Here is a 12500-nt window from a genome sequence, read left to right as displayed (position 1 = left end):
TTCTCACCCCCACCTAAAGCGCTTGTAAATTTGAAGACAACAGTATCCTACCTTGGCCCTATATTCTGGATGATTTTGAGGAATTACTCTGTAACTAACAGCAAAATACTCTGGAAGCCTGGTCCTGATAAAACTGCATTGCCATTGCCAGGTAGGAAGCATTCAGATTTATACTGAAAACTCAAATCGTGAGGTCAAGCTATCATCAAGGATGAATATGAATTTTTTTTTTTTCCCAAGCTTGGCCTTATCTTGTCTGAACCTTTTGCATTCCACTATATCTTAATTGAAACGTAGGTTCTGTACTTTCTGCTCAGGGATTTTGATAAGTGTCTGCAGACTATGTAAACTTCTGAATAATAACTTTTATGGAACCAGAAGGTTCCTAAAGCATCTTTAGTATCATTTTGTGCAGCATTATTTTGCTCTTGAAGATAATGTGTTATCTATACTTCATAAGATAGCTTCAAACCAGGAAGGGATAACATTCGTAGTTGTTTTCAAACTTTTTTTTTTCTTAGTGTGTAGGTCACGGATCGTGCAGCTGTCAGCAAGCAGATAATCTTGATGACTAAAATGAAACCAACGCAAGAAACAAGGTGCCCAGCTTCTGTCTAGAGAGAGAGAGGACTTAGTAAGTTAGAACTAACCGAAGCAGGGAACAAAAGTTGGTTTATTAAAAAAAAAAAAGTAAATAAAAAAATTTTCTGTTCATTTTGTGTGACAGCTTGGAGGAAAAAAATCTGATGATTAAGGTTGAAGAAAATCTTCAATTTCCCTACTTATTTTCCACTTCTTGGCAAAGGTGTGCTAGTGTAATGAGCTGGGGTTATTGCAATGCCAGTGGGGTGGCAAAAAGGGAAAGCTTGTGAGAGAGCAATTTGAAGGGGTGGAGGCCTTTTGTTTCGTGATTTATAGAAAAAAATTATCATGTTTTCAGCTATCTCCCAAGGCAGAAGTTATTTAAAGCATTCTTAGGAAACAGATGACCCTCCCCCCAACATTTAGAAAAAAAAACAGAAAAGAGCAGGAAAGGTTTGTTTAAATTTCTGAACTGTCTTTCCAATTGTGACAATCAGGCAAGGAAATTTACAGATGGAATTGGAGAAATCAGGCCTAAAAATGAGACACCTAAAATAAATAAACAAATAATAATAAAAAAAAATTGATGTTTTAAGTCAAATTGCACCAGGAAAAATGTCTCTGTGATGTAGAGCAGCACCATAAGAAATGCTCAGGAGTTACATTTTTTGACTATTTTCAGTTAATGGAGCTCACCTCTGGTCTGAAATCTTTACTCGAGTGAGTAATCCTGAGTTACCTGCATCTCACTGTTGTGGCCAGAGCACTCCGGGCCATGTCATTTTCCATGGAGGAAAAGATATTATTTACCTGATGACATGTCAAAGTGCTAAGTACTTTGATATATGTGAAATACTATCTCTCATCAAGAGAGGGTAAAGGCCAGTTTGGATCATGGGATGCATGGACATGTTTTGCAAACTTGTGGACTACACAGCAAAACCCTCTTGTTATTTGTTCAAAGTTGCAAGCTCTTCACTGCAATTATTTTTCTTTCCGAAAAACCCAAAAGGTCAAACACAGCCCTAGTCTACCTTTCAAAGGATAACTTGTTTTATCGGTCCTAAATGCTCCCGTGCCTTTGAAGAAATGTTGCTGTTGTGCTTTTCAAAAATAATAGAAGTTACGGGATCACTTTGAATTCGACAAATGTTGGCAACATTGGCAGGAAAGACATTGGAGCATTTCAAAGTTCTGGTATGAAGAAAAAGATTCTGAATAAAACAATTTAATGTGATTTTGCAGGTGGTTTGAGCTATCATTTTATATGTACGTTTGTACCACTGCTCATTGGAATGTTCATATAATACTGACCTAATTATGCATAGAAAAAAGATAAGCCATTTACTTGATTCATTTCTTCTTTTTAAATCAAGAAAGGAACAAAAAGGCTCCTATTTTCTGAAAGAAATTGTTCGCTTTTATTGCAGAAAAGTAGCAGCTTGTGCAGAACTAGAACTGTAACAATTTTATATTCCAAAGGTTTTGTGTGTATTCGGTTAGTTACAGTAATTATACCCAATAACTGACAGCCAAAATCACGTAGGAGAAAGCAAAGGCTGTTTTCTCACACAGGCCCTGCTGCAGAACATCTGCTGAGAGATTTGCATATTAATTAACCCATATTAACTCTAATTATTCTGGGAAATTATCAAATAAATTGAATTTTCTAATTTTAACCTTTCTTTTACTTGACGCGTGTCGAGGCTGAGAGGACGCACCAGGCTATCTCACCTGGGCAATGAGCAAAGGATCTTTTCTTTCCCCCCGTCCCTTTTTTTTTTTTGCTCCCTTAGACCTGGGGCAGCCTGGGGAGCTTTTGTGTGCCTGGTGCTTTTTTGGCTCCTGTGCTCAGTCGGGTCTCAGCGCATTTGCTGTGCGACGGCACATGTGTGCGTGTGAGCACAGATGGTGGATTTATACAGGGGTGAGGAAAGGTGGTACCTCCGAACAGTTGAGCAAACCTTAAGTTTTTTTCGTGTTTTTTTTTTTTGTTGTTTTTTTTTTTTTCTTTCCCCAGCCTGTTGTTTAGGCCTGAGCAAATAAATGGGAGTTTAATTCAATTAGAGCCTGGCTTTAGTCAGTTGCCTCATGACAGAAATTATTCAATATTTTTTCCCCTCACATTGTTTGGTTTACACATCGCTGACTCCCTTGCTTTTGTGCTCTGTTTAGAGTGGCCGTAATGCGGTGAGCTTTTGTGTCTGCCATGTCGCCGTCCCTTTCACCGCTGTCTGGTTTTGTCAGTCCTGAGGTGCAACGATGCTATTTTGAAAACAGAAAGGTTTTAATGTATTAGGAATGGGGCCTGTGCTTACACAGCAGCAAAATGTTGGAAACAAAAGCAAGCCAGGACTAGCAACCATATCACAGCCTGGGGGGGAATCCTCTGTGGGGGCCTGATGTCCCTCAGGCCCCAGCCTATGACATGTGGAGCCAACAGCCTCACCACACACCTTGCCCAACTCTGAGGAAGTCAGTGGCATTAGCATCCTGTATGTGCCCTAAACCATCCTGTTCCCAAAACACCCTCAGAAACCTTTCCCGGGAGCTTTAGTGGCAGCAACACCTCTGGAGGAAGGCTGGCAAGCCCTCATTTCCACCTTAATGGTTGCAACCTCCACCCCCCATCTCCTGTCCTTGGAGCTGGGCAGGTGATGCTCAGTGGGGTTATTCACTAAGCAGAGCTGATCTCCCCCATTATTCCTGCTAATGGGCTCTGAAGAGGCATGTTACCTGTTAAGACACAAGATTTCCTGTTGACACCACAAAACTAGAAAACAAGGAAAAAAAGCGTCAACCTCAAACAACCCAGACAGGGCTGCCAAAATCTCAGGGTTGCCTGAGATTTTCAAGGCAATTGTGGTTTTGTTGGTTTTGGTTTTGTTTTTTTTTTTTGTTTTTTTTTTTTGGCATTGGGTGCTTTTTTTTTTTTATTGTTAATGGAGAGGCTAGAGCTGCACAACGCTTTTGCATGGAAGTTTGGAGGTTTCTTTTCAGAGAAGTATGTCTTTGGGAGGCGAGATGTGGCTGCATCAGAAGAAGGTAGGGTTAACATCTAACAGTTTTCTCTCTAAACTTTAAACGAGGAAACAATCACCCTTCCTGAGCTGAAATACCCATTTGTTTAGGCTCTAAATTGTGGGTTAAATGCAGTATGAAAAATGAGTCAGATGTGTAGCTATTAATCTTTGGGGTGAAGGAGGATAAAATGCCAGTGGATATGGAACTTCTCAATAGAAATAGAGCGTCATTATACAGTTGCCTTTTTTTCACATGATGATATTACTCATTTTAAGTTACAAAATGACCAGTCTGTGATTTCTAAATGTTTGAATGTAGTCCAGCTTTTATTGACTTTCTATGTACTACATGATTATAAAGTTGAGCAACCTTTTTGGAAGAAGGTGATAGACACAATATCTATTTATGCAAGGACACATTTCCCTTTTCTTTATGTTCTGTTTTTTTCAAGGTTTTGTTTCCAAGGTCTTATTACTATAAAACTTAAAGCGAGACAAGGTCTGCCCTCATGTCAGATAACACCACCAAAACAATTCTGATGGTTTAGTAGCTTATTATTTCATACTTCCAGGTCTTAAATAAATTACGGTTATTTTCACATTCCTCCTGAATATCCTTCAGGCATGACAATAAGTACATTTTTTCTGAAAAGACTCTTAATATTTCTTTTCTTCTAGTTGATTTTAAATATTTTGTTGAATTGTCATGTACAATAATAATTAGAGGGGTCTTGCTAAATTTCTTTCAATGTGATGCTTATATTGTTTAGCTTCTTGACATATTTTACTAATCATTGCAGAACTGTTGTCAAATAGATTGTAAATTACATCGAAACACAGAAGTACAGGAATAGTTTTAACATATTTTCTCCAGCATTCCTCTGCTGCAGTCTTGCAGATCCCTTTTTTTCCTTTCTTTTCTTTTTTTTTTAATTTTTTTATTCAGTCATCAAAGATAATTATTTGCTGGGGTTTTGAAGTGCAGAATATCAAGGTGTTATTACCTTAGAAGTGTAATACAGTAGATTCTAGAAAGCAAGAGGACCTGAGTAATTTTCTAAAGAAGAGAAGGCACTAGTCTAAATGACTAAATGAAAGACACATGCTTGGAGTTGTCTATTTTTTCCTTGAAGCATCAGTATAATGCTCTTCTTCCCTTTTTTTTTTTTTTTCCTTTTCTTTCCTGCATGGGTTAAAGAAGGTAATCAACACTGTTATAGAAGCGAAGAAATCCATGTTTTTCCATTTTGGTTTTTATGTGTAGTTAAAGGGTGGCTGTAAAGTTGCTGTATTACAGGCTGGGAGTAAATGAATCTGGTCAATTTAAGGTCTGGCTGAGTGATGTCACAACCAGATCTTAGTTCCACTGAAATGAAAGGTATTGTATCAAAGTTCCACAGAACAATCAGTTGATACTAGAAAAGAGAAGGAGTTGCCCTAGAATTACTTCTTTTTCCTCCCATTACAGTGGTGCTTCCAGTAAAATACAGCAGTTATTAAAATTAATTTTTTTCTGTATTTACTCCATTCTAACCTTAAATGTTAGAACCTACAAGCCAGAATGATCAGTAGCAATCTGCAGGTAGGAAGTCTCCAAGCCCTCCTGGCTGGTGCAGTGGCAGGATGTCTCAGGTTTTGGTCAAGGTCCCAAGGGCTCTGTGCTGAAACCTAAGGTGAGAGGAATTGGGAGCATGCTAGTCATCTGTTTTGTTAGCAGTATATCAGATACCATGTCACTTGTTTCTAGTAAGTACTTCCCACTTGGAATTACTGTTGCAGCTGAAGTTTTGTAGTAATAGGGATTTATCCTGTACATCAAACGCTGGTTTCTGGTGCCACTTGCGTCCATTTACAAAGGATCTTTCCATTCACATTGGGTAATCCAGGTGCCACTTTCATATAAAAAAAAATGTTCTGTGATATTTTAGAACTTCTGGCAGTTGTGTGGATTATAATACCAGTGTACTCAGTGGGCCACCATTTGAATTATGTCTGTAAATATAGATTTACATAGCACATAACAACAGCTTTGAAGTCTAAGTCTCATTTGACAGTCTTAAAGGATTTCAGGAAACATTTCTCTGGATTTTTTTAGTAATAAAATTTTCAGACTACAATATTTGGATAATTCTACCTTTCCTCCCACCTGCCTACCTAATAGATAGGTATATGCAACAGCTCCTCTGCCATTGTGTTAACAGTGGATTTGACTTCTTTGAGAATGAAGAAGTTGACTCATTTGACAAGAACATACAATCCACATATCCACAACCATCCCAGTCTTTTTCTGACCAGAAGAAAAAAAAATTTTGCTTTCTTGCTGTACGTTTATTCGGTGTAAGAGACAATTTTCCCTCTTTTTTTTTTTTTTTTCCCTATAAAATACATCCTAGGTGAATAATTGTCGGACAATTCAATTTTTACCTATGAAGTCCCCTTCAGGCTACGGAGCTGGGGGCTCCCCTCCCAGGTACTCACACTTCCCTCATAAACATAGGAAACTGACAAATTCTTCTACCAGCTGGAGGAGAATTATTCTGCTGGCAATTACAAACTTAAATCCTTCCAGGGAGATGGTGGGAGAGCTGGGTTCCTAAGAAATAATCATGTTCAGCTGTTGTAGCTCTGCTTGGGCGTGACACCATTGTACAATCTGTAATGCAGGTTCTTCCCAGCAAAAGAGTGAAATCTGAATAGGCTGATAGACACGTAAGGTGGGTAAATTGCAATTTCTTATCTTTCAGAAAATGCCATGTCCATATATTTCAACAGAAATTATCCTTCACTGAAGAAGTTATACTATAAGGAGACTGCCACTTTTCTCAGGACTCTTAAAAAACATGAGATTGTATTCTCTAAAAAGTTGTACACAAAAATGTGTAGACCTTAGAAAACATATTTTTCTTTAGTTAAGAATATTTTCTTTCTACATAAAAGCTAAAACCAATAATGAAAATAATAAAAGTATCTTTGGGACAAAAGATACTAGACAGTGATGCACAGTTCTGGCTCTCCTTTCATCTTCTCTATCCGTCATCATCAGTCACTGCAGTGAAGAAGGAAACTATCAGACTTGGGTCTGTTCTAGTCCAGTAAAAGCTTTGATTTTTTTAAATTTATTTATTTATTTGTTTTACCCCTGCGACAGTTCTTAGGCATACTGCATAGGAGTTATCACTATTACTGCATTCCAAACAGTAAGGAAAAGGAAAGGGGGTAAAATATTCACCTCCAAAGTCAATGCTGAATGAAGCTATACATCTGTATTTCTCTTTCAAGGACATTATCAAAACTTGTGGAGGCAAAGCCATCCACTGCAAACCATGAGGCTGTATAGATTTTAAGGTAATAAAGCTAACATAACTGTCAGTCTCCAAACTGAAACCATGGTAGCCTTTTTAACTAAAGAGAAAGTTATTTTTTCTTTTCTGAAGAGGTTTCTTCTTCAAAGACCCTATTGATGGGAAGGTAGAAGGAAACCTGACATCAGTTTGGATTCTTCCCAGCCTACCTTCAGGCATCTCTTTCTACTGCTTCTTTCATGGAAGCACTCAAGTCTTAGTGTGACAATTTAAAAAATATGAAGCCTCTGGGCTGTTATGAATTTCTGTCCCCAGAGAGAAACACAGCGCAAATCTGACATGCTAGAAGACTCAGAGGAATGGTCTATTTTCTATTATTTTGAGATGGTCAGCTTGAGACTGAAGGTGATATTGATGGGAGGGTGAAACACATATCAGTTTTTACAATGGGTAACTCCTAACTGTGTTGGAATACTTGTGGGGATTTCAGAAAAACAGAGAAATGAGTAAAGAGGTATAAAGATGAGAGTGAGAAATAAAGAGAGGAATGATGGAGGATATGTTGGCAGATGTCAATGGACAGCTTGGGTGATTCTGTGGATGACATGTGTTTTCCAGACAGAACAATGGCATCCAAACTGCTAATCAGAACACAGGGTTGGCTCCGTCTCTCTGCTGTAAATCTTGCATTCTCCTGTCTTTTCTGCAGCCAGATTTTTCAGTCAGTCAGTCAGTAGAAAGAGTAGACCAAATTCTGTAGTTATCTGGAGCCTTTTTCATGGACTCATAGAATGGAAGAATTTGGAAGAGACCTTAAAGATCATCTAGTTCCAACCCCTCTGCTATGGGCAGGGGCACCTTTAACCACACTATGTTGCTCAAAACCCCATCCAAACTGGCCTTGAAGTCGATTAATTATTGAATAATTATTGAAGTCAATGAAGTGGTTTAAAATTACTATGAAATTAAAAGGAAGGTAATTGAGCCAAAATGAAGATATGAAAATACCAGTGATTCCTCCTATGTAGGATTTCTCCTATATAACCCCAAATAAATGTTGCAAACTAGGAACTCTGCAGCCACATTCTTTTTTTTCTAGTCCCACCATGCCTAGAATATGGGATCAAACACATGTACTTTGAAAAGTGAAAAAGACTATTTTGTGCCAATTAATCAGGAACAGGAGTCAAACTGTAATAAATGGCATTTAATCTGGGAGAGCCCCTCACTAGTGCTCACAACTGTTCATCCACCATTTCTTATTCACTTGTCTTTTCAGTCCTCAGAAAGATTAGACTATTATTTTTCAACTATATCAGTAGGATAACTTCAAGAATAGTTCTGTTCTTTATGTCTAAAGAATAAGAAAAGCAGATTTTCTGCAGGGAAAGAGAAGTGCTAAAATATTAAACTGCACTATTATGGAGAGATGTTTTTTTCCTTGACATTTGATTCTTCATAAGGTAATGTATTTGTAATTTCTTAAGACTTATGAAATGTGTCCTTAAATACTTAAAAATCATCAAAATTAGATCAAGGATACAGTTAAGCAACAAAAACATTTTCTTAAACATCATGAACAGTAGAGTCATACCAACTCCATACTCATTTAAAAAGGGCAACGAATCTGATGAAAGGTCTGGAGAACGAGTGTTATGTGTAACAGCTGAGGGAACTGAGGTTGTTTAGTATGGAGAAGGGAGAGCTCAGGGAAGACTTTATTGCTGTCTACAACTACCTGAAAAGAGGTTGTTGTGAGATGGTGTTTGGTCTCACTTCCCAGGTAACAAGTGACAGGACAAGAGGTAACGGTTTCAAGCTGCACCAGGGGAGGTTTATATTTGATATTGGGAAAAATTTATTCACAGAGTGATCAGGCATTGGAGCAGGCTGCCCAGGGAAGTGGTGACATCACCATCCCTGGAAGTGTTCAAAAACTGTGTAGATGAGGCCCTCAGTGACACAGCTTAGGAGCGGTCTCGGCAGTCCTGTGGTAATGGTTGGACTTGATGATCTTAAAGGCCTTTTCCAACCTAGTTGATTCTATGATTCTATTTCAACCAAAAAATGAAGGTATATTGTCTTCCTCCAGGCTATGCTTTTGTTTCTCCTGTGAACAAGCTCTATAATCTACTGGGAGAAAAAGGCTATCTTGAAGGATAAATAAATAATCAATTATTTATATTTCTAAAAGCATTCAACTGTGTTCTTAATGCTGTGTAACCACTTAAAAGTGCGTATTCAGCAGAGAAATTCCAGCCTGGGAATCTAGTGTGTGTGATTTAATCAGCGCCCTCAAGATTCATAGGAAGACAAATCTGCGTGTGGTCATCAGCGTCCAAGAAGCTGGCCTATCACTTCAGTGCAGAGACAGTCATAAGGATAGCAGAGGTTGGTTGACCACACAGTTGCCAAAATTAATGTCTCCCAGTCAAGATATATAAACCTTGATGCATCCCATTGTCATTAGAAGAAACAAGGAAACAAACACTTCCTGAGAAGAGAAGCCAAGAGAGACCCAAGAGCCTTACTAATGTGTAATATGTCTCACCTGACAGTGCAAGTTGGGTAACAGACTCAGGACTCTAGCTAATAGAGTAGAAAAAATAAATAGAAAAAATATAAATAAATAGAAAAAAATATAATTTACCTGCATGATACAGGAGCACTGTTTGCTATTGGACCTTTTTATTGCTGTTCAAAATAGTATTGCAGTCCCTTGTTGAAGCCTGTAATGGGTTTGTTATTGGGGTTCAAAATACTACCCTAATCTTTTGTTGAAGTCTGCAGTGGGTTTAACTATTTTAACTAAACACATACTCCATAGCTCTTATGTGTAAAAGCGACCTGGTGGGGTGAGACACAGGCTTAAGCATTGACTTTTAGGCTTCAGGACCGAGCAACTCTTGAGGTGTGCATTTCAGATTTTTCTGGATTTCCTCCGTGCTAGTATGAGACCTTAAGGATAGTTGATGTCCTGCCTGTTGGGAAAATTTTGTCTTTTGAATCCTGAGTCACCTTATTTGTGGAGTTTGCATCCTGATAGTACATCCTGTTAGAATCACCATTCCCATACCAATTATGGTTAACTGAAAAATTTCTAAAAATGCATTTTTATTATCTATGGACCTTCTCTGAGAATAGTCTTTATTCTGGTGGTAACAGAGTGGGTGTACCCTAAGCTTCCTGTCATATCACTTGTATTGTCCTCGTTTCTCTTAGGATGAGACACTCATTAGTAATAAAACAGAGGAGATAACAATCACACACACGCAAAAAGCAGGTAAGGTCTCTTCTGTTTAGAGTCTGCAGTTGACAAAAGCAAGGAAATGCAAGGGTAATGCTATTACTACATTCTCAGATTTTATCATTTACACTTACTGTGCTACACAGTGTTATGACTATTACAGGATTCTGCTATCTACAGAGTAAGAAAGCATTACACCCCCCACCCCCACCCCCTCCCCCAGACTCTATCTACCTGCAGGATTTTGCCTTAAATCCTTTGCATACACCAAGCTGAAATACCTGGTCATGGCTTGGGAATGTCCAAGAACCAGCTGGAAGAAACCAGTTTCTTCTCTCCTGTTCCCAGGCTTGGCCAGACAGCAGGTTGCTCCTGACGCTTCTCCTGTGGTTTTTCCTCTGGTCACCTCACTGGCCACTCCTGGACAGGGCTGTCAGCATGTAGGTAGATCATGATGTATGTGCAGTTCTTCACATGGGGTTGAAACAGAGTTTTCATTGTCCATCATGAAGAGCATATTTTTGTACTTAGGTGTACACTTTCACTTTCAGCTCGCTTGGGTGATTTAATTGTCACCATTGAAAAATCACTTACCCTTTTGTTACAGAAAAGCAGGGAGTGATATCACTGGTGACCTGGCCATCTAGCAAACCTGAAATGGTAGGAAGTTTCTCAAAATGTTAACCCCAGTGCCTTGGCCAAGGCTATGCAGGATGGGCCAGAGCAGCAAGAGCCTAGCCATCCCCATCCCGTGGCATGACACACCCTGCCTTTACCATCCCTTATTCTGCAGTGAGCCGTTTGCATAAATTCCTTGCAGAGCAGGGAGAAAATTGATCCTCTACTTTTCAGTTCCCTTCTTTTACTGGTTGTCACAACCTTAACAGTACTTGACATCAATGGGAGTTACATTGTGGACTGGGGCAGTGTTTGGCCCTTAAGCATAGTTTTTGCATGTTAATACATTAGCAACTGATGTCTTATTTGTTCAGTAACTGACAGAATAATGTACAGAAAGCACGTAAGTATGAAAAGGGACTAGTTAGGTAATGTTGAGCAGAACATCCTCAAGACAACACTGCAACCACTGTATTTCAAATGTCAGGTTAATTATTATCAACATTTAAATGTTAGTGTGGGCCATTTTTAATAGTGAAAATTTTTCAACAGGTACCGTTATGGGAAGAAAATGTCACATGTAGTTCTGCCATTGCATTGTTCAACAAAGTACATAAAACAAGGAAATTCTTTCTAGAGATAGAAAAAGAACAACTTGTTTGTTTAAATCTGACTGTAAAATTAATGTGTCTGATGATACTATTTGAGATATCATTAATATTACGGAGACGTGGAGAAGGTTTGCTAGAATATAACGATTTCAACTGAAAAAAATGCTTGTCAGAGCTAAAGCCAGACCCTTTTATATACAGTTTTTTTGAGATTTATACCTTTGCAGGTCCCAGTTGTTCTGGATGCAGTTGAAGTCTGAGCTGTGTACTTTCTGATAACCCCTTTACAGAAAATGAAACTTGAATATGATTCAGCACAAAATGGAATGCAATGCCAACAATTCAGATACTCCTTCTCTGTTCTGGTCCATCCCCTACCATGTAAACATAGTGTTAAATGGCAAATAACACTGCAGTCTGGGACAGTACCTGTGTGTAATCTAGTATGCTTTTCTACTGTAACTGTTATATAGAATTATCACTAATTCCTGTGAAGTTTTGGATACCAGCATTGGTCTCAACATATATTACTGCCCTTTAGATGGCTTTTTGTTACACCTTGGAGTCAGCTGTAAAATAAGCGTCTGTTTTGAGCCAGACATCAGGGTGTTTTCCCTCCTGTTCATTGAGTTGTAGGAAGGACTTCTTTGGGTTCTTCTCTGTGGACTTGAAGTAACTTGTTTTTTTTGCTGTCTCTATAGCTCCATTGCATGTATAAATTTTGGGCAAAGCTTGAAGTTGCTTGCTTGACCTAGTGGAAAGAACAGATTCTGAAGTGAGGATGCATTGTGTAGGAGGACTTTCATTTCTTGATGCTGAATACAACTTTATGCATCATAACTGCAAAAACAGTAATCAGCTTGAAATGCATTGTGTGCTTTGCCCAGTGACCCACATTTAGAGAAACTATTGCAATTTATCATATTTATTTAAAAAAAGATATCCTTTTTGTTTTCCTGTAAAGGCAGAGCTAGACTGCTGAGGTATGTTTGTGTTGACAGTGGTGACAATAGTTAACTTCTGAAAACTGGAAAGAAAAGGCTGTGATGACATTATATTAAATTTCACATTGTAAGGCTTTTTTAAAAAATACTTCTCTGTCTGATTTGACACACAG

At 38.4% G+C, this 12500-nt stretch overlaps 1 protein-coding gene across 5 annotated transcripts in view; it reads left to right on the top strand.

Moving 5' to 3' along the window:
* ZEB2 (zinc finger E-box binding homeobox 2) overlaps positions 1-12500 on the top strand; it is a 116282-nt gene that overhangs the window by 69209 nt on the left and 34573 nt on the right. The window contains exon 1 of one of the 5 annotated variants that reach the window (XM_062637694.1): positions 3510-3627. The exons of the other annotated variants lie outside the window; for them this stretch is intronic. Within the exon in view, the coding sequence (XP_062493678.1) occupies positions 3525-3627 (103 nt within the window). The 5' untranslated portion in view covers positions 3510-3524. Of the gene's footprint in view, positions 1-3509; positions 3628-12500 lie in introns of those variants that run through there. 5 annotated transcript variants of the gene reach the window in all.

The sequence above is a fragment of the Pezoporus occidentalis genome, unplaced genomic scaffold (assembly GCF_034315485.1).
Source record: "Pezoporus occidentalis ecotype Australia unplaced genomic scaffold, CSIRO_AGI_Poc_V1 ctg54, whole genome shotgun sequence".
NCBI classification, from domain to species: Eukaryota; Metazoa; Chordata; class Aves; order Psittaciformes; family Psittacidae; genus Pezoporus; species Pezoporus occidentalis.
This window is presented reverse-complemented; position numbering and strand designations above follow the sequence as displayed.